This window comes from Brachycentrus maculatus, unplaced genomic scaffold, assembly GCF_059751285.1.
Source record: "Brachycentrus maculatus isolate JH-2025_06_01 unplaced genomic scaffold, ASM5975128v1 h1tg000091l, whole genome shotgun sequence".
In the NCBI taxonomy this organism is placed as follows: Eukaryota; Metazoa; Arthropoda; class Insecta; order Trichoptera; family Brachycentridae; genus Brachycentrus; species Brachycentrus maculatus.
In genome coordinates, this window is record NW_028280845.1 from 1,624,802 (window position 1) to 1,648,811 (window position 24,010).

Below are 24,010 nucleotides of genomic sequence, written 5' to 3' on the forward strand. Positions count from 1 at the left end.
TTATTTTAAAAAGTTTTATTTATTTATTAAATGTTGACTGGATTTAATCATGATTTTTAAAAATGTATGTTCCGGTAAATCAAAAGTCCACTGGAGTCAAAACAAGTGTGAGACTAGATAAATAGTACTGATACTATCGGTATAATTGCAAACATGGTTGTCATGGAATCACAGAGAGTGGGGATCACAGCTTGCACAGGCAGAAGAGCAGAGGGATGAAGGCGCCGATGGCCACAAACACGGGAAGCATGATGGAAGTGTCGTCCATCGAGTACGGATCTGGCTGCTTGGGGCCGCTGGGCCGCCGGTTCTTAGAGACCTTCTCCTCACTCTCCTCCTTCACCTCGTCCACCTCCAGCTCCGGCAGCAACTGAGGCAGCTTGGGAACGTGCTCCAACTTCCCCCGCACGACGTACATCGCGTTTATCTTAGGATTATCGCGGTACCCTTTGATAAACTCCACGCGAATCTTCCCCCCGCGAATGTCAGACTCTTCCTCGTTATAATACAGCTTGCCTTTACTTATGCTATAAGGTATATATTCTTCGTGCGCGACTCCGCGTCCAACTTTATCGTAAATGTCGAGATCCGCCACGATAGTGTGATCCCCGTTCAGAACTACGTCGAACACCTTCATATTCGGAGCGTTGAAGTAAACTTCGCTGAATTTGAGAACTAACACGTAATCGCCGTCGGAATTCGCGGGAATGTCGTACCCGAAGGTGCTGTGGTGGTACCTTTCGGTCTGGAATAATATCTGGTCGTTGGGGTTGACTCTTCCGATCATGAGCAGCTGTTTCCCGTAGTCGGACGCCGTTCCGACCTTTCCCTGGAGGGGGTCTCGTTCATATCGCACCCCGTAACTATCGGTATGCGAGTCCCCGCCGGCATTTATCGCGTAAATAATTTCTCCTATGCTCGTTACACCCGAAGTCTCGAGCGACAAAAGAACGACCGCATTTATTAGCACTACCGAAAGCCATTCCATAATTTACGTGTTCTCTCGTGCCAGCTTCGCAAATGTCACTCATGAGTTAAACATTTAAATAGTAAATTAAACAGTGTCTTTTACAGCGGGAAATATTTTTTATTTAACAGAATGCAATACTTGTTATTGTCGAAACAAGGTAAAGAATTCCCGTACTGTTATTTACATCAAATTTAAAGATATAATTTCGCGTTCGAATTCTGATTAAATATGGAACGCCGGCGACGTCAAAAACCATAGACTATAAAATTGTAATCAGTACCATAGACAATATTTGATATAAACGTGGACAAGTACCTAGTTACTCAACGATCGACAGTTGTATCTACGGGGATAGTTGTATTATTTTCAAAATAAGGTCCTGTTCAGAAGGACGGCGAAATATCATTATTCGGTTCTCAAATTGTAAGGAAATATTTTTTTCAAAGGATGATACACGACTCGTAACTTGACAAATGGGCTGGCTGGCATGCTGTAAACAAATGATCCATGGCAAAAGGTTTCATATACATTTCAGGTAAAACTGCAGATGATGTCACACTTGATGGCGTCAGGAATTTCGTTTTTATTATATTCAAATGACTAGAGTTTGGTCTTTTTATCTCCCTTATTTCTCTTTACATTTCAATAATCAGAGCATCAATTATGTTGTGATTTTTAAAAATATTAATTTATCAGATTTTTAAATAATAAACCCCTGTAACATACATCATAAATGGCACTCTGTAAAAGGCGTGTAAGAAAATGCCACACACCAATTTTAACCTACTATTATAAATCTGTCAAAAATTAGGGAAAATAAAACCTAACCTATCATTACAAACTTGATATGTTATGTTATAAACATTATGATGGTGACTGACCGGAGCCACTTCGTCGTAACGTAACACGTTACGATGCGAGCATTCATATAGTCAGTACAGCGAGCCGAGGGCTCCATCCATAGTCGGGGCGATGTTACGACGTTACATTACGACAAATGCTCCAGTCAGTCCATTAGGCTAAGATAGATGCAGGGCATCTTTTTCTCGCCTGTAATTATTGATTTATGTTGGATTTATGTTCACTTTGAATTTGTTTGGCTTTGCAAAGTACTGATTACATTACTTTCATGCTTATTATTTAATTAAAATTCAAAATTTAAAAATTAATGTATTATATAAACTTTTTATTATTATAATTTTTTAAAATTGATAAATTCACTTATAATTAAAGATATGTAAAATTCTTAAACAATATAAAAAAATATATGTATTATAATTCAATATGTCTTAATTTGTTTCCCATGAAACTATCAACAAATTTAGAGTCATCTTTTCGAAACCACTGGTCGTATACATCATCCGGATTTATCATCCAGTGCTTGTGGAAGGAAACAGGACGGTGAGGAGCCAGGTACTCAGATGGGTAGTCCATTGGGCGACCCTAGAAATTAAAAAAAAAATAATGTTTATGTTAATGGATTGTTGCTCATATCCAGCATAATGTTGTAATAAAATATTTTAAAATACTGCAAAATATAAAATATGTTCTTCTCCCTCTTACTCCCCATTACTGAGGGTTGTGACTCTTGTCAAAGCAATGACTCTTCTCCAGTTATCCCTTGACTGCGCTGCACGTAGCGCTCCAACCACCGAGGTGCTTGCTGCTGTCTTAACTTTATTGGTACATCATGTGGGGATCTTCCTTTCCAGGCTACTAATCACAACCAGTCATTCCAGGCTATCCTAATTGCCACATGCAACGCGTCCAAAGAACTGAACTCTGTTGTGTACAGACACTGGCCAGAATCAAGCCATCCATGTGCAACTCCTGACGAATGGACGCGTTGGTGCATCTAGCTATCCATGGGATTTAGAGCATGCGCCTCCAACACCACATTTCAAATGCCTCAATTTTTCCCCTTTCTGCTGCTTTTAATATATGTTTTCTTTATGTAACATATTTCGTATGAAAGTAATGTAATATATGTAAGAATATAAAAAAAAACACCTAGGCATTTTGACAGATAGTGATGTTAAAGACTCTCGTGAACGCACATCTAGTGCAACATGTATAATCTTCATTTGAGATTAAATAAAATAAAATTGGTTTGATATATCAATTAAAATACCTGATGAAATAGTGGGGAATGTATAAGGCGCACTTTAAGTCTATCCAAGCATATTCCCAACCACATGTCATCTGGTGATGATATGGACGGACAGGTACAGTTAGCGAGTTTAGGTAGCAAGTCAATACTCAGAACGAATCCTCCCCCGCCAGTGAGGTAGTCATATCCCATTTTTCCTTTCCAAAGATTGTAACCGTATCTTTCTCCAAGAGCCACTTGCTTACTTCCGAAACAAGGGATTATTTCACTCAGGCGAGCGACACTGAAAAAAATCATAAAGCTGTTATAAACTGTAAAGGATTAGTATCCCATTGATCTGAAAAAATAATAGATGACTTTATACGTAGATATATTATATTTCTGAATGACATTTAAACTTTCTCACCCAAAGTATCTAAAAATAATGCATGTTCTGAAGGGGACATTTGAAAAAAAAACTTGGTTGTATTCATATAAATATTATCTGTGAAAATAATACTGAGCTTGCGACAAATGACACGCAGTCAAAAGCGTGTTCTCAGATCTACTGAGCGAATAGTTGTGTGATCTATGATCGAAAGATTGGAGTTCATAATTAATGAAGAATAAAATGTAAAAATAAGTTTTTGAATTACCTAACGTCCAAGTGACTCTGAAATCTAGCTACGGCTTATGTAACATCGTTTATCATGTCCTTACTCAGGCTTCAACTTTATAATTTTCATAGCCTATGCCTACTTGTGAGTGGATTAACTCTTTATGTTTAAAGTTACTATAATTTCATGTAATTCATGAGTGAAAATTCTAGGCAAAAACACTCGCGTGTAAAAAGAAGGGCATACTTTTAATGTTATATACGGTTAAAAAAGGATATTCATAAAAAGGTCAGAATACATAAAACAATGTGTGTTTGATGAATATTATTTTATTGAAAATTCACTTCTGCCGTTTTGAATTTCGAGTAATTAAAAATATTCTTTACCTTAATAAAGTATCATCATCCGCAATGACAAGCCACTGTATCGTAGGATATGTTTCCAGGTTTTTTGATAAGTAATCTATAATGGCAAGAGTTTTGGCACAATGTCCTCTATCAGTGTTAGGAACTCCTAAATTTACAGTAGGCACAAAAGAATCTAAAAAAAGAGTAAATAAGCTGATTTGTTACCATTTCAATAATAAACTAGCAGTGCCTGACGAGTCCTGGTACCAACCCAAATGTATGAAAGTGAAGTATGAAGTTGTTGAATGAAAGTAGAATGAATGTAGCCAAAATGTGGTCACTTAGACAAATAAATGTTTGACAAAACAATGTTTGATAAGCATTATGGATAAAATTAAGGAGATGGTTTGGACATGTGGAACAAATGAATGAAGAAAGAAAAGAAATATAGAGGTGAATAAAGTTGGAAATGGAAGCAGAGGAGAAACAAGTAAAATTTGTCACGATCAATAATGGAAAAATTGGAAGGTATGTAAAGGGGATGCACAAATGTGTAAGAGATAAATAATGTTTGCATAGACGGAGTGGTGTCGTTCTGTCTTCTCTGGATACTCCTGTGGAGAAGCGGGATGATGGTTTGCCAGTTAGTTTAATAATAATGAATGGCACCAAAATACTTATCAATATAGGTATTATATGCATTTATTAAGTTGAGAATATTTTATTTATTGTTTCGGCATTAACTTTGTGGTAAGACATGTTACAATGATTAAAGAAAACACTTGTTTTTTACCACTTGAGTTTTATTATAGACTACATGTTTCAGAAGTTAAACTTCCATCATTCAGGTCTGTATAATAACTAAAATATAAAATATAAAATTGTTCTATAAATAAGGAAAGGGGAAAGTAAAGGGAAAGGGTTAGTCAAGGGGCGGAGTTTGAAAACAAAGGAAAAATGGAAAGCAACGGTGAAGAATTTTGAAACAATATATTATTTAATAAATTATTATTAGAATTTAGGTTTTTTTGGATTTCTAAATTTTCATTTTTCCTTTGTTTTCAAACTCCGCCCCTTGACTAACCCTTTCCCTTTACTTTCCCCTCTCCTTATTTATAGAACAATTTTATATTTTATATTTTAGTTATTATACAGACCTGAATGATGGAAGTTTAACTTCTGAAACATGTAGTCTATAATAAAACTCGAGTGGTAAAAAACAAGTGTTTTCTTTAATCATTGTAAGTTGAGAATACATAAATTTGCTATAAAAAATGTAAACATTGCATATTTTTTTACCATTTTGGTCGCTGACAAAGATTAAATAAGGCAAGTATTTTCCCCACGTCCTTTTAACAACTCGAACTCTGGTTTCGTGAAACTCATGATACGTTTTCACAGCAAAAAATAGATTTTCTAATGGCACTGGATTTCCCTAAAAGAAAAAATAATTTATATGAATAAAAGTGTACATATGCATTTAGATTTGCCATTATTCAAATATTGCTTCAGTAATTTCATCATATATGGAAGGCATTTGGACTTTTGGACCAAGTATGTACAATATAAATGCTGCATAACTAAACTGACCATTTATTTTTGTCCTCAAAACGTGACATGTGCCATTTTTTACGTAATAGCATGTATATTCAAGAAAACATGTATTTTTTCATAGTTTTTATGTATTAATAAAAAGAAAAGGAATGTTGTTAAAAAAATAAGAGGAATAAATAATATAAACACGAAAAAATTATGTTGTTTTATTATTTATATAAAGAGTCGGCGGTCTTTATATAAATTAGTCAGTCTTTGCACATGACTCACCCACCAGCCACCCGCTGTAGCCATATGCACCGAAATCAAGCTAGGATTTGTTCAGCAAAGTTATATGAAACAGCTATTCTACAAACTATCGTCGATTTTTTCCACTTTAAAAAAAAATTGTTACCGCGTTTTTTGAAAACGGGACATTTTGACATCCTGAAACTTTACTTGGGGACAACGGGACAGGCTATCTAAAAACGGGACGGTCCCGTTGAAAACGGGACGAATGGTCACTTTATGCATAACTCCTATTTTCTTATACAGCTGTTAGACATGGCACATTACAAGGGCCCAGAGCAATCATATACATACTCGGCTTTGAGAATAGATGCCTGGAAACAATTTTAGGCATGCGGTGGTTTGAGTTTGTGAGAAATAAAGAAATAAAGCATAGGAAGCAGAAACCCATGGTCACAACGGTCATCAAGAAAACTTATTTAGTTGGCTAGGCCATGTGCCTCGCATGCCTTCCGAGAGCCGCCATCAAGCTTGCTTCTTTTGCAAGGCATCAGGTTTTCGCCACCCAAGACATCCACTGCTGACTGAATGCAGTCGAAATGCAATCTTTTAGACGAATATGTTGAAAAACGATGTATGATAGATGTTTGAATATGTTATTTATGTATTTTTAAATATGAATGTTTATTTATATGATGTAGGGAAAGAATGAAAAGCACTATTGATAAAATTAACAAAGGTATGTTGAGATGTTTTTGGATAGTGAATCAAATGAGTGAAGAAAAAACAGTAAAACAAATTTATGAGGTGAATGCCATTAGTGATAGAAGCAGAGGAAGACTGAGGAAAACTTGGCATTATCAAGTATTTCAAATACGTGAAAGTGGTTAGGTCAGCGGGTATTTGTGAGGCATGAATGTGAAAGAGGCGAAGATTGTTTGCAAAGATGGATTGGTGTGGTGTTCTATTCCCTTTGCCTACTCCTGCAGAGAAGCAGAGTGATGGTTAATTAGTTAGATAATTTTTAAACAATATATGCTTACACAAGATTCATAGGTTTTTGGATATGTGGCACAGAATGCAGCAGATATGACGCAGAACTCTTTCCGATGAGTTAGGTGAATTCCAGATCCATCATGGAAAAAGTACTTCGCTAATTCATACGAAGGGTCAATGGAAAACTCAGAAATGTCCTCCGTTTTGTTTGACTCACGCAGTATGTTAACACTGTAATGAAAAAAAAATTTCTGTTACAAATAGTAATATAATCTTGACATTTATAATTGACTTTTTTTACAAAAATGTTGGTACATAGTCGCTCACCGATTTAATTTTCATTAGAATAATCACTATACCAGCATGCAAACAATACTACACGTTACTACCATAGCACGATTCAAATACTTACAACTACACAAAATGTTAATCACATGTGTTTCGGTCGACCTGAGGACCAACATGCACTAAGGATTCTAGAAGAACGTGCACCAAAGGCCGAGGTCTGACAAGCACTAACATTGTTAGTCAAAATAGGTCAGGGTCTAATGTGGGTGTAGACAAATATTGAATTATCAACGTTAATTGAATACTGTACTATAAGGAAAATTAGTAACGGTAGTGACATGTAGCATTGTTTACATGCTGCAGTAGTGATTGTTCTGACGAAAAGACAAGTGCATCTCAAAATTTAGGTAGGCAAAATTTCAGTGGTTATATACTAACATTCTTGTAAAAACGATAAACCACAAAGTAAATGCTTTAAATATTAATCTTCTTCTTCGTCTTCATTTTGTTGTAGGCCTCGTGGCCTGTTTTTACGAGGGATTATTAGCCTCCTGCAATGTCGATTCCCAGCTATCGACCCATCTCATTGGTGGTCTGCCCAGGAGTTGTCTACCATGAGGTTGGCCTTACAGTGCGATGTGGGGGAGTCTGGATTCCATTCTTCTCACATGCGCGTACCATTGACTCCTTCGTTGCCTTCCCCACCTAACAACATCTTCGATCTCGCATATATCCCTGATCCTGGCGTTTCTTATTTTATCTTAAAAATATAATTAATAATAGTAATATAATCATTCAATACATAGAACTTACGTCTGTAAGAGGCCCATACTCATAGCGAATCCAGAAGCAAAATTCGGAAACAAAAAATCATCTTGAGCTAAGGCAAAATGGTGGATAATAGTCGGTTCAACGTCTCTTAACCCATGTCCGAGCCAAATATCCTGAAACAGAAATAAAACAAGTTATTGTACATATCGCTCACTCCTTTCAAGAACGTCATAAATCAAAAAAATCAGATTTTTAGGAGAACGTTTGTAAAGTTTAAAAATATATTACAATGTATTAGAAATAAATATCAAGCCACTTGTTACACTTTTTACTGTGCAACAAATCGTTTTAGATAAAACCTGATAGTTTTTTCTCCATTTGAAAAATATTTAGTATATTTAAAAAAATAATTAAACAATACCTTTTCTTCAAAATGCAAAAACAACACTTTCTGCCCTGTAGCGGGTAAATATTAAATAAAAATATGCCGCTTTTGCTGGGATATAGAACATTTTTTGGACATTCCGAAAACATGCACAACTGTTGTTGAAAGGAATGAGCGATTTGTAATCAAATAATATTTAGGTAAATGAACAGACAAAAACATAACCCTCTCCTATATTCAGCTCCCATATAAGACCAAGTCAAAAGTGCTGCCAAATTGTTAAAAAATTACTTATCTTAAAATATGTTTACAGTAAATTACTTTAACACGTTGTCGGCGGGACACGGCATTTGCCGTTTTTCGCGGACTGTCGGTCAACTGCGGGACACGGCAAATGCCGTTTTTGTCGATTGTCGGTTATCAGCGGGAAACGCCAATATACGGGTTTGTTATCAGCGTGAAATAAAACGCGTTGAAGGGTAATCTGCTACCTGGGTGCTAGGCGATAGTCTGTTGACGTTATTTGAGATGTCTTGTCCAGATTGGCTAGTGTGTCGCTTGTAAAGGCATCCCCAGAAATCTAGAGTTTTTATGCGATCTCAATCTCAAGTTTAGTTTGAGCCATTTCACGTATTGGACTATTTTTCATACCGCTCGCGCTGTTTTGTTTACTGTTTGGTATGTTATTATTTGAATATATTAGCATTGTATAGGGAATGATACCTCGGAGGGGAAGACTATTTTTTATAGTTTACAATGCTTCTAAAATTGTGAAATACGGATTACTTAATTGAAAATTATGATTATAATTTATTTTTGATGATCAAATGTCAAATATGATTTCTTTGAAAATTTCAATCGAAAATATTATTTGGTTTAGAAATTGTGTCAATTTTAAGAAAGCGATATATTTTTGCGCTAATCGCGAAAAACACCCGCTATAGGCTAGAGTCTATTGTTCGAAGCGCCCGACTACAATGTGTTAAGACTTGCTTGATCAAAATGCCACCATAGCGGGTGTAGGAAGAAAACTTGTTACATTTGCAAACCATTGCGCCCAGAGTGTTTTGAAGATTCACTCATATAAAATCTGTTTATTTCTAATATTTTTATCATTTGTTCAATAAATTGCAACATTATTCAAATTATTTGCACTGTTTTCTCATATTGGAACAAAGAAATGCATTTTATTACACCTATACATGTTTATTAATATGTATTATCATAACCATTAATTAACATTTTCATAAAAATATAATAATTCCATTTTATACTCTTTCAAATACAAATAAGCCTCATATGAGACCCTTCTGGAATAAAATGAAAAATCTATATTTACTTTACTTTTTAACACATTATTGGCGTGCAGTTTTTTCATCAACCTGACCGTAATTAGTTTACTTATTAGGGTCGTATACTAATCACAAGTAACCGCAAACCCCAATTACTATCTATTTGTTGATTTGGCATTTAATTTGTAGAACTCCATTTTAATTTATGTATTAATTTTTAAATCAAACACAGATGTTTTGAGTCTACTAAGTTGTATTTTATTAACAAAAACACATAAAAAATTGTTTTGTTAATAAAATACAACTTAGTAGACTCAAAAAATCTGTGTTTGATTTAAAAATTAATACATAAACCAATTACTATCTGTAAAACTTTTTCCGGCTTCTCGCACTGTACCAAAAGTAAACACATAGAACGCTTATAAGCGTCTCCAGTTCTCTACCAACAGTATGTAAAAGACTTTTAAGCATTTCCCGCAAACAATATGTTAACATTACATTACGTAAAAATATTTTTAAACAACAAATTATCAAAGTAGGTACTAACATCTTTGTGATCGTATTCATCCAAAATTTGACGCAGCAGTTTGACTCTCAGCGTGGTGTGGTCCTCGCAGAACACCACCCACTTGTGAGAACTGTAATAGTTCTCATACAGGTTGTGGATTTGTGGCAATATGGTCCAGCTTCCTGGAGTGCTTGAGAACACAACGGTTGGTTTGGCCTGGAATAATTTCATGAAAGATTATAAACATAAAGCGGATTAATATACCACAATATATGAAGCTTGCCCCTTCAACATCCCAAGGGCAACTCTTGAATTCGATTTTAAAACTCTTAAATTTAATTCCTCCTCACTATTAACTAAATTAAAAATAGATTTTAAGAAATGATGGTATAATTACCACTTTTTTCTTAAAATACCCAACATACGATAAATCGCAACTAACTTTCTTTAAACCCAGGTAACATTTGACATACTTAATTTTTTAAAATTAAAATACTGTTTTTGCATTGAAAAAATAAGTTTTTATTATTTTTATTTTATTTTTATGTATTTAAAAAAAAAAAAAAATGGGTATCAAAATAATAGGGGGTTGAATTAGTTCATGCCGTTTATAAAAATTTAATATTTCTCTGTGATTTAAATAGATTCCTTTCGTTTTTTTTTTGTTTTCCTGTGCCCCGCTGCCTCGAACACCCACGTGGCACTTTCAACTGCCTCAAACCGCCTCAAAATTAAGGCTATGGGCCTTGTTCATCGGCAAGGAAACTGGGTCCCGTATGCTCTGAAGGAGAGAGATATGGAAAGGCGACTTTGCATGTGTGATTCACTCTTGCAACGTCATCACAGAAAAGGTTTTTTGCATCGCGTCATCACCAGCGATGAGAAATGGATCTTCTTCGACAACCCCAAACGCCGCAAAGTCATCTGCCAGCCAGGTCAGCCACTCCCTGCTGAAGCCAGCATTGCAAAACGCAACATTCACGGCTCAAAAACGATGCTTTGCATTTGGTGGGATCAGCAGGGAGTAATTTTTTTCGAGCTTCTCAAAGCAGGCCAAACAGTCACAGCAGAGGTTTACAAGCAGCAAATGATCAAACTGAAAACAGCAATTGAAGAAAAACGTCCAGAATACGCAGCCAGACACGAGTCGATTCTCATTCTGCACGACAACACGCGCCCGCATGTTGCCAAAGTGGTAAAAGAACAGATAAACTCCTTCGGCTGGGAGGTTCTGTCACACCCGCCCTACTCCCCTGATGTCGCACCATCCGATTATCATCTGTTTCGGTCCATGCAGCATGGATTATCGGGAGAAATTTGCAACTGGCAGCCTTTCTGAATTCTGTGTCTGCGAGTAAGGCCTTAATAATTAAAATTTAAATGTTTTTTATAGACATTACCACAAAGTGACTGCTGACTCAATTTATGAAATACATATTGTAAAATAGCAAATGAATTTGATAAAAAATATTTATCATTATTTATCAAACTTCTTGAACAGAATAAATGTACATTGGTAGGTAGGCTAAGACTAAGAAGCAATATATTCTAACCAACAAAGAATAGACTAGCGAAACTCATCGAAGTTTGAACATTATACAGCATTTTGAAATTTGAGGGCAGATAGTTCACATAAGTATAAATGAAAAAAAGATGAACAAAAAACAAAACACAATGAGTTGCACTATGAATGAACAAATAATTATAATATTAAGTATTTTTGGAAAATGTGTAATTGATAAAAATAAGGAGAACAAGACAGTAGGATCCGGTAAGGAGTTGAGGGGGAAAGGTGGTTAGAATCGTATACCTTTTGTTCATCTCGCACTTGACTCACAATGCTATCTTTGAGTCGGCCAGCTACGCTCTTGTGGTAAGGATGCTTCTGAGTCAAAATTACAAACAGTATTTCTCCGTATTCTGTGAAAATAAAACTGAAATTAGTTATTACCTTGGAGATAGTTTAGGTAAAAAAAACTTAAGTTTTGAGGATGCAATGGAGCTGGCGGTCGACAGAAAGGCCTAGGGACAGTTTGTGGACTCAATATGCTCCACATAGGGATCGTATATGGTTAAATAAAAGTATATATATATATATATATATATATATATATATATATATATATATATATATATATATATATATGTATATATATATATATATATATATATATATATATATATATATATATATATATATATACATAAATATACATATATATATATATATATATATGTATATATATATATATATATATATATATATATATATATATATATATATATATATATATATATATATATATATATATATATATATATATATATATATATATATATATATATATATATATATATATATATATATATATATATATATATGTAATAAAATAACTAGGTACCTACCTATACATTTTATTAAGTACTTACAAACAGTACCTACATAAAACAGTTCTACCACCAGATGTCGCATGCGTCGCTCAGAATAAAACAAAAGACTTCCGATAATATTATTAACTGTCAGAATCAGATAGATAGATAGATAGATATAAAAATTATTATAAAGATTAATTAAGAATAAACTTTTATTGTCGTTTCTTTAATTACAAAGCAACACATTGTTTATTTTATTATTATACACCCACTTTACATATTATTTACACCCAATTTATAAAGAAAAATATTACCACGTTATATATATATATATATATATATATATATATACATATATATACATATATATATAAATATATATGTATATATATATATATATATATATATATATATATATATATATGTATATATATATATATATATATATATATATATATATATATATATATATATATATATATATATATATATATTTAAATGTGTTAAAAGTGTGTTCGATGGCTATACAACCCTGATAGACCCGAGCCCCGATGTGCGACAAATCTGACCAGGCAATCTGACGCTGTCTGTACCCAAAGGAAAGCAAAACTTCGACTTGATTTTTATTTTTTTATTTTTCCAAGAATAAACATGCATCATATAATATTTTGTCCGCCTCCGTAGTGTAATGGTCAGCATGCTCGGCTACCGTTCTGGAGGTCCCGGGTTCGATTCCCAGGGGGGGTTTAATAAATATAAGTGATTTTTTCACTCTAATATTTATTCAATATTACACTGGACTGGTACCTGAAGTGGAGGGCTGATCACCTTTCCTTCATGTGTAATCGATCGAGATAACACTGCGTTTATATGAAGCAGTGCCCTAGGCACCATTGGGGTGCGGTAAGGGTTTTATAATATTTATATTTATATAATATTACAGTTAAGCGCGTTAGAAGTAGTAATATTTTACGAAAATGAATATTCTACCATCGAAAATGAATATTCTACCAAAAAATATATCTATGAATTACATTGAACAATGGATCATTTTTAGACGGGATCAATTTAACATACTCAACCTATAAAAGATTGTGTAAGACTCGGTTTGTGTTTATAACAGCCGATATAATCAATATTTTCATTCATCATTTTCTTTTGCAAAATTCGCCTTCGTAAATACGTCGTTTTCGTAAGTTGGCAACGAAAGACGTCACAGAAACGTATCCACACTACTACTATTACAGCTATATTATTTATTGATTCGGCATTAACTTTGTGGAATGATATGATTATTTTAATAAAAATTAAACACTTGAATAATCCACTTAATTGAGTTTTATTTTTATTTACGACTAGTTTCGAAAACGACGATTGTTTTCATCTTCTGGTACAAATTAAAACTAACTAATTAGTTTTAATTTGTACCAGAAGATGAAAACAATTGTCGTTTTCGAAACTAGTCGTAAATAAAAATAAAACTCAATTAAGTGGATTATTCAATGTGTTTAATTTTTATTAAAATAAACTATTACAACTCTCTAAAGCAGATACATAAAGGGATACGCCACATAACACACCCGATGACGTAAAATTTGATGACGTATAGCGGTGTCCGTTTTTCGTTTTATTAAAATATCTAATGTTTACCTTCATCTCCCTTACTTCTCTACGGATTTCAATAAGAGTGTTACCGATAGTCTTGCGATTTTTCATATGAATTTATCAGCTAATAAACCAACAGTGTGAGAAAAATCCATTAAGAGATTTCCGCCACTATCTATCGCCACGATGAAGGAATCGCGAATCAAGTTGTTTGGTTAAAAATACGTTAGATGTCATGTGGTGATTACTTTCGATTATGCTTTTAAACCATTCCTCTATTAACAGACAAATATATAAAAAATATTTATATTCCATGAAATATACTATTTCTGGAGAACGATATTGACGTATAATTTGGACGAGGAGTTTTATGTGACGCGCATCCAGATTCAGTTTAAAATTGAATAAAGTATGTTTAAGGGTCGTCACAACGCAGCATTTTCATAAATATCTAAAAATAAACTCCTTACTTGCGATTAACACATGTATTAAATATTTTTAAATCCGTATTTCTCTATATTTTCTTATATTCCGACCTTTAGTATGGTATTTTTTAAATAATACATTTAAAAAAATTATAGTGGTACGTAAATGAAATTAGATCAATGGCAATCTACTTTTTTGTGCGGCATTTTTATTTGGCTTCATTTTAAAAATACACAGGGCCTTTTTTTTAACAAAAAAGGTCCCGGAACTCACTTCATGTAAACCTTTTTATAAAAAAATATAATAAAAAATCATTTAAATATGCATTAAAATAATTTATCATTTTAAGTAATTATATAAATAAAGATTGTAATTACGTTATAGCAAACATTGTTTCCAATAATTGTTTTTTTTAATTATCCGGGATTAAAGGTGCCGGAACGCCGTTCCAACGCGTTACATAAAAAAGCCCTATAAATAAGAGTAAAATATAAATATTTATTTTATATGAAAACTTGGAATTTTAAAATATATATTCAAATTAGTGCACATGATTCAAAGTAGTATTGAAAATCTTGTCTGAAAACTTCAGTGCACATCGCGCGCAGACTACGACAGCGCGACGCGCAGACTTACCAACTTGACGACTAATGCACTTGCAAGTCTTAAGAATAAAAAATGTGGGCAGGTATTCACACATGATGGTATATCCTGTACTAATATGAACATATGTCTTCAAAAAAAATAAAGTTTTTATAAAATACAATATAACGACTTTGATTTGTTAAACGTCCATTTTGATTTGTAAGGCGTGAAATTAGGTTTTTGAAACGCTAATTTGAATTGAAAAAATTGTATCATGCGTAAGCAAAGAGTTATGATAAAAAAATACTCGCAGCGCCCCTTAACGATGAAAATACCCGCGGGGGTTGATATATTATTCGGATATTAGAATGAGGAGAAAAATGGTGAAATCTGTCCGGTACGTGACAAAACTTATGTAAACTGATCAACTGTAGCTTACAGAAACTTTCGAATAAGTGTGTGACGTGGTGAAAAAACGCGAATTTCGCAAAACCATATGTTCTCCCCTATTCCGAGAATTCTAAGAAATGGCAATAAATACGGTTGATATTTTTAGCACATCAATTAATTCGGCTATCCAAACTTAAAACACAGGAAGGGACATTTTTTGCATTTTTGGACTAAGTAGAATCTACGTAGTCCAAAAATGCAAAAAAAAAACGTACTACAAAAAAATGTCACTTACTGTGTTTTGAGTTTGGACAGCCGAATATCTTTAGGTCAAAATTTAGAGCACTTTTTGGATCTCTTGCAATGAATTTTATGGTGATTAGGTATTAGCTTCCCTAATTTGTACCAATTTTTTTACATTTTTTCTCACCAAGTTTTGCATTTTTTATTACCTGTACTTATCTTTTCTTTTTTCATTATTTTTATTTCAAAAAATTATATATCATTTATTATTATTTTCTTTGTAATATTCTCATATTTTTTGTAAAAGGCAGTAATGCCGTAAATAAATCAATAAAAAACTATGAAAATCTTGCGCGACTTCGTCCGCCATTTTGATATTTTCATAATAAAAATATTTACGGGCACTTATGTAATTAACACACACACTCTCATACACAGACTCGTAAACATGATTTAAAAAAATTGATATATCAACTTAGATGAAGAATATGGAAGTAAGAATACCCTGACTTCCATTCTTGTTCCTTGTTCACAAATCAGGGTTTCTCCGCTTAAGAGTTATTTTTACAATATTGACGTCTCAACACAGACGACTTCCATATTCTTCTTCATCAATGTAAAGATGTCAAAATGTAAAACTATTTATTTCAGAGTTATATCAGAAATTATAAGTAAAATATTCAAGTAGGACAACTAACACCTTAGCGCTTCGCACGAGTAGAATAAAGTCTAAACAAGGTTCCTATATTAATCATTCATCAAAATTGGTCAATGATGAATATTGGAATTTTAATATGTTCTACTAGAAATTTCTAGCACTTAGATCGCTTACATAGCAAGTCGATATTCATATCGAGGTGTGTCCCTATTTTTACATAATAATTTATCTTTGACTTCAGCTTTGATTTTTCGCTTTTCCCCTTTTCCTACCTCCCGTCCCTCTTCCAGGTATTTATATTAAATTACAAATGTGAAGTTTTGGTACTGGAATCGTACCAATTATGTATTTACAAATTATTAAATTTTTGTCCAAATTATTAAATTTTTATTGTACATAAAAGTATTCATGTAACTGTTCTGTAATTTTTCAAATTAATACACACCCTTTTCCGCACCAAATGGTGCATAGGGCACTGCTTCATATAAACGCAGTGTTATCTTGATCGTTTACACATGAAGGAAAGGTGATCAGCCCTCCGCTTCAGGTACCAGTCCAGGGTAATATTAAATAAATATTACAGTGAAGAAATCACTTATATTTATTGTACCCCCGTGGGAATCGAACCCAGGACCTCCAGAACGGTAGCCGAGCGTGCTGACCATTACACTACGGAGGCGGACAAAATTAAATAAAATAAAAATCAAATTTTCAAATTAAATAAAATAAAATAAGTACACAGTGATAAATGCATTATTTATACCTATAATAATTCTATAAGGTTTCCAAAATAAGATGCATTTTCCATATGCGCATAGAACCCGGAGAGCAGAAGAACAAGGAGCACATAACGGGATAGTAATGCATCTACAGCATGCATTCTGTTTCGCGGTAGCCATAAAGCATCGTTATCTTTCCTAGTATGGGAAGTGCGCACTGCTCACCTACGTGCATTCCGAGCGAAGCTATGAATAATGCGGACTTGCGAAGAAGAAGAGAGTTGATTTAAAACCGCGAGAGACATTTCTACAAGAGGAAAATTTTCATCTTATAAGCTCACTACGGTATTCAAGGCTTGAGTATACCATATATCCCAATCGCTAGGATATTTGAAATTTTTCAGTTGTTACAAGAAGGGATCATATTGGTAGTCTAAATCAAGTATTTCGGCACTCTTACCTTGTTGCGTTATAATAATATTAATAAATTCGTATGATTTATATTGCGCCATTTTAAAATACTACCACAAGGGCGCTGGTAACGAGTAAACTTGTATGAAATTAAATTTCCTACAACTGAAGTATAAGGTATTTACAGGCCCTACGACCTGTGATAGGCTGGTTAAAGTGATAACTTTATACGTGAGTAAGATACACCATTATAACCATGATTGACAACTACTTTTGGAACCCGTGTATATATGTAACTACTACTATAAATTATACGTTCTTTCGTATGTGAGTTCTCGGCAGCATCTATGGTTGAGTTAATTAAGCTTTTTGATTTTTTTTTTTAAGATAAAATATTTTCGATTTTATTATTTACAAAAATACGTCAATTTCATACTATTTCCGTGAGCCTAAGCGGCTCATTATAAGAGTTAGAGTGGGATTGAACCGAAAAATTCTGACTCAAGAGTCCGCGACACTAACCACGGGACCACAACCCGACACAAATTTTATTTCGAAGAGGCTCTTATTTAAATGTACGCAAGATTCTTCCCGATTTTTTTATTATTTATTTCATACTAAGAGACTCCTGCAAACATGATTACCAATTTCAATTAAGAAACACAGTTTTTTTTTTTATTGAAGAATATGGAAGTCTGGGTATATTAGTCATATAGTGCATATTTTGCTAATACGTTTGCCTACCACTGGCGTAGTTAACTCGTTACCTTTTCACAGTAATTCCAGCGCAAGAAAAAGTGCATAAAATGCAAGGTCCACCGCTCTATGGCTCCGGCGAGCTTCATAATAATGAAATTATTATTGAATTACGAAAGGGGGTAAATTTGAAATTTCTTTTCGAAATTTCTCCCGACAAAGTAGTGTCGTGAATACGAAATGAATGACCAATTAGCCCCGGTATCTGAAGTGGAGGAGGCACTGGGGCCTGCAGCAGCGGACACAAAGGAAACTGCATGTTGTAGAAGTTATCGGAGAAGTAAATTCATAACGACCTCTTCAGGATTATTGGAAAAATATTATGTATTCGTTTATCTTCGTGATAAAGTCGAAGCGGCTTAATGCAGTTTCTTCGCAAGTATCCCTTGTTAGTTTGAATCTAAGTTTGAAGCACTTTCATAATTTCGATCGATTTAAAAATTTACTTTATATGTATACATATATATATATATATATATATATATATATATATATATATATATATATATATATATATATATATATATATATATATATATATATATATATATATATATATATGTATATATATATATATATTTTTTTTTTTTTTTTTTTTTTGCTCCGCCTCCGTAGTGTAATAATGGTCAGCATGCTCGGCTACCGTTCTAGAGGTCCCGGGTTCGATTCCCAAGGGGGGTAAAATAAATATTAGTGATTTTTTCACTGTCATATTTATTCAATATTACCCTGGACCGGAGCGGAGGGCTGATCACCTTTCCTTCATGTGTAAACGATCAAGATAACACTGCGTTTATATGACGCAGTGCCCTATGCACCATTGAGGTGCGGATAAGGGTTTTATTTATTATATATATATATATATATATATATATATATATATATATATATATATATATATATATATATATATATATATATATATATATATATATATATATATATATTACATAATTTTCTTGAATTCAGTAAAATTATTTGAGAATGCTCAGTTTCACTCTAATCACATTTTTTGGCATTTTCATATATTTAATATAATGAAGGCTTAAATGAAAAGTGCAAAAAAAATTACACCTTTTCACTGATTAAAATAACTGGAGAGCAATGTTTCACATATAAAACTGGCCCTTGAAATTAGTAAAAAGAGTTTTTAATAAACCACGCCCCTAACTGTCGTAGGTCGGGATAGCAGGTAATAAGTAGTAGGTAAAATCCATCAAAATACGATACAATCCGAAATGATTGCGAGAATTCCAAGAGGCGCAGTATTTAAAGACAAACCAATTCTGTAGGGGGTGCCTAATACATTTGGCCACCACTGTATGTTGAGATATCAAAAAAAAATTATCCATTGTTTACAAAATTATGTTTATACATTTCGGCTTGTCGCTAGCACAAAACACAAGGTGGCACGATGACTAGACTCGACTACTACCAGACCCGCGAGTATGGCGGATTTATGTCGCATCGTGCCACCTTATGTTTTATTCAAGTGCCGACTACGTATTGGTGACGGTATGACGGTAAATTGATGCACATCAAATTCGCGACTGTCTGGAATCTGGAATCCTAGCAAGGGAATCGCTTCGTCACGTGATTGAAAATCTATATCTATGCTGAATTTTGAACACGCCTTTAAATGAATAAAGCTGTGCAGGAACACAGTGCTCTCTTACGAGTAACGGGTGTCCCGAAACCTATATAAATACATTGGAATTTTGTGATTTCGTGTGTAAAGTGATCACTTTACACACGTGTAACGTTCATTCGCAATTATACCTATGATTGAATTATTTACCACACTACTAAAATTTTTATTATAATATGTTTACATTTCGCTTACTCCTTTCAATAACGTGATAAATAAAAAAACTTGATTTTTCAGGAGATCGTTTTTAAAGATTAAAAATAGAATAAAATGTATTAAAAATAAATATCAAGCCACTTATTGAACTTTTTACTGTGAAACAGAACCTGAATGGTAAAACCTGAATGTTTTTTCTCCATTTTAAATATATTAAGTATATTTAAAAAAATAATTAAACAATACCTTTTCTTCAAAATACAAAAAAACACATTCTGCCCTGTAGCGGGTAAATATTAAGTTAAAAATATGCCGCTTTTGCTGGGATATAGTACATTTTCTAGGCATTCCGAAAACACGCACAACGGAAAATTTTAATTTCTGATATATGACTTTCTTCAAAGGAGTGAGCGATTTGTGAACAAGGATTTGGATACTATCAAAATAAAGAACCAATCGCCTCGTCATTTAGATGAAACGCATGGAAGGAGCATAGGAAGACATCTCATGGAAACGCAACCAGGTTAGCGTGTTTCTTGTCAACTATTTAAATGTCGCCATCTTCCGCTGGGAAATAAGACAAGAATAATATCCGGGATAAGACCCCATTGTCCTTATTTGATCTCGCATTATCCACAAAAATTGTGTCCGCCATGTTTATTTGTAAATGCGGGATACGCGATGGGAAGCTGAGGAAAATTATTCATACTCTCCAAAAAGGTTTGGGATTTAAAAGGAAAACAGCTTCCTCATATCAGCATTTACGGGCACATTTGAATAATCGTAAATAAATATTATGTCAAGTCTCTGGGGTCGAAACTGACCCCTTAGTATGCATCGTACATTATATTTTAAACGTAACTATTAAATAAATAAATAATAATAAATCCCTTACCGCACCGCAATGGTGCATAGGGCACTGCTTCATATAAACGCAGTGTTATCTCGATCGATTACACATGAAGGAAAGGTGATCAGCCCTCCGCTTCAGGTACCAGTCCAGTGTAATATTGAATAAATATTACAGTGAAAAAATCACTTATATTTATTAAACACCCCTGGGAATCGAACCCGGGACCTCCAGAACGGTAGGCGAGCATGCTGACCATTGCACTACGGAGGCGGACTAACTATTTAGGTTAGTTAAATTATCTAAATAGGTAGGTTTAAATTACGCCTCTCTCTGCCTACAAGGGTAGTCAGAGAGAGTAGAACGCCCCACCACTCTGTGTTTGTAAATAATCTTCGCCCCTTCCACATTCATGCATCTCCTCATACATACCCGCCAATTATTGTGATTGTGCCGGCGCAATTATATTGGACAAGCGCCGTGGCGTAGTCGGGTAGACGCTCGACTGCGAAGCTGGCATCGCGGATTCGATTCCCGACAAGCGCAAAATAAATTCAAGAAATATTTATTTTATTTTGGTCTGGCTGTTTTCTGACGTATTTTTCACATTTACCTTCCCTATCCTTACTATCCTACCTGCAGGCAAAATAAAGGAATGGGTAAATGATCAAGAGTTAATTTTATGAAAATTGTAAAATGTTTATATTCTAAATTTTTCTCTCTTTTTTATGTGTATATTAGGTTAAAATCGTTAAAAACAAAAAAAAATGCATTAAAAAAAGAATTCCACCGACAAGACACACAAGGTTTGGTGGGTCTCAGTAAAAAAAATTATCTAAATATGTAAAAATTATGATTGAAATAAATGTATACAAATAAAAAAAAGACAAGCCTTTAAAAAAATAGAGGCTTTGCGGGTTATGGCACGCCCAAATATTTGAAATACTTAATCATGCCAAGTTTTCCACGGTCTTTCTCTACTTCTATTACCAACCACATTCGCCATTAAGGTGTCTTAAAAAACGTAGTAACAACGTTAACTTTCCTCCGGAATCGAAATTGAAAATAAATAGAAGCAAATCTCCATCCAAAAATAATTTCAGTATAATTCTTGAACATTTTTATTCGTGGCCTGCTCTAAAAAGCGTGTTAGTATCAGGTATTATTGTGTCGGAATGAAGGGAGCGCGTTAAAGAAAATGGAAAAATATCCGTATTATCGTATTCGTTGAGGAAATTCAGGAAAAGCCGGAAACCGCTGGGTAAAGCACCAATAAACACCCATAAATGGCAGGTAGGAACCTAGATATTATGACGGGTTGAATCGCTCGGCAGAGAGCCGACCGAATTACATAAAATGCATTTGAAAACAAATTTGGTATGCAATAAAGTTCCGATATCCCCTTTTACGTTTTACGGGATATTCGTTGTGTTGAAGAAACTAAAAGTTATTTTTAAGGAGGCACTAGCAAACATAGAACTCAGCAAGCGACTGGCTACGCTGGAGACCAGACATGTCACTCACTCCTTTCAAGAACGTCATATATAAAAAAAAACTTGATTTTTCAGGAGAACGTTTAAGTTTAAAAACATAATGATATGTATTAAAAATAAATATCAAGCCTTATTGAGCTTTTTACTGTGCAACAGATCTTTTTAGGTAAAACCTGAAGGTTTTTTCTCCATTTAAAAAATACTTAGTATATTTAAAAAAATAATTAAACAATACCTTTTTTTCAAAATGGAAAAACAACACTTTCTGCCCTGTAGCGGGTAAATATTATGTTAAAAATATGCCGCTTTTGCTGGGATATAGTACATTTTCTGGGCATTCCGAAAACATGCACAACTGAAAATTGACGATTTTTGATTTATGACGTTTTTGAAAGGAGTGAGCGATGTATCCGTACACATTTAAAAAAATAATATATATTACTACTACTACTACTTCTACCATCACGCCATTTCCCCGCACGGTAGGCAGAGAGGATTGAACGGCACACTCTTCTGTCCTGACATACACTCCTCGCCTCCTTCACAACCATACATCTAGTCATACATGCCCTCTAATTACGCAGACTTTTGACACCACCAGATTTTAGGTTCTAATTGATCTGTTCGTGCCAAGTCTTTTTCGGCCGTCCTCGTTCCGTTCTCCCGGTCACATTCGCCACATACATTTTCTTAGTCATTCTCTCGTTATCCATTCACCATCGTGGAGCGAATGGAGCGAATGGAATACACATGTCAATCGAAGGAAAAAAAACACACAAGATTTAAAAAAAAACAGTTAGAAATAAATTATATCACCCACAAACATGAACAATAAATAATAAGTGTAAGTCCCTCCCCAAGCACAAGAGCTTAGTCTCTTTATTGGAGAGATCAGCATAATTAATTTTAAGATTGTAAAGTAGAGATGTCTAGAAAATAAAATAAAATTATTAAATACAATCTCTTGTAACTTAATTTTTTTTTATAAAAAAAACCTTTTTTTGAAAATATAAATTTGAAAAAATATTTTCATATTTTTTTAGCTACATTTTTTCATTTCAAACCCTTATTCACACCCCAATGGTGCATAGGGCACTGCATTATATAAACACAGTGTTATCTTGAACGTAAACACGCGAAGGAAAAGTGATCAGCCCTCCGCTTCAGGTACTAGGCCAGGGTAATATTGAATAAATATTAGAGTGAAAAAAATCACTTATTTATTTATACCCCCCTGGGAATCGAACCCGGGACCTCCAGAACGGTAGCCGAGCGTGCTGACCATTACACTACGGAGGTGGACACTCCGTTTTTAGCTCATTACCTTTCAATAATTCTTTTCTTTTCAAAATCATATTTTTTTCGAGGAAAAAGGATTTTTCAATACAAAAACGGTGTTTTAAGCAAAAAATTCAATTATGTATGTTAAATGTTACCGGATTTAAAAAAAAATAAGTTGCGGGCTAACGATTATTCACCCTTAATTTCTGGTCCACCTAAAATATTAATCTGCGTTATTGGTTATTAGTATTTTGTATGTTTTGCTGTACACCGTGGTCGATGAATAATGGTTGAGTGGAAATGCGATGACTGACCATTTTCTGTAAATGTCTTTGCACTATACCGTGTCTGTCTGCTGTGCTGGTCGGGGT

At 33.8% G+C, this 24,010-nt stretch overlaps 2 protein-coding genes across 3 annotated transcripts in view; both read right to left on the reverse strand.

Moving 5' to 3' along the window:
* Positions 1–1,267, reverse strand: LOC148310590 (malectin). The gene has a single exon (XM_088258195.1). The coding sequence runs from the start codon at positions 986–988 to the stop codon at positions 185–187; it is 804 nt and encodes a 267-aa protein (XP_088114321.1). The 5' UTR covers positions 989–1,267; the 3' UTR covers positions 1–184.
* Positions 1,268–1,657: 390 nt separating this feature from the next.
* LOC148310591 (beta-1,3-glucosyltransferase) overlaps positions 1,658–24,010 on the reverse strand; it is a 37,249-nt gene continuing 14,896 nt past the window's right edge. The window contains exons 3-10 of one of the 2 annotated variants that reach the window (XM_088258239.1): positions 11,856–11,965; positions 10,085–10,261; positions 7,903–8,033; positions 6,849–7,032; positions 5,323–5,458; positions 4,063–4,216; positions 3,102–3,363; positions 1,658–2,413 (exon numbers count right to left, since the gene is read on the reverse strand). In XM_088258239.1, coding sequence (XP_088114365.1) covers positions 2,243–2,413; positions 3,102–3,363; positions 4,063–4,216; positions 5,323–5,458; positions 6,849–7,032; positions 7,903–8,033; positions 10,085–10,261; positions 11,856–11,965 — 1,325 coding nt within the window. In that variant the 3' untranslated portion in view covers positions 1,658–2,242. The remainder of the gene's footprint in view (positions 2,414–3,101; positions 3,364–4,062; positions 4,217–5,322; positions 5,459–6,848; positions 7,033–7,902; positions 8,034–10,084; positions 10,262–11,855; positions 11,966–24,010) is intronic. The other variant, XM_088258240.1, reaches the window with a different exon arrangement.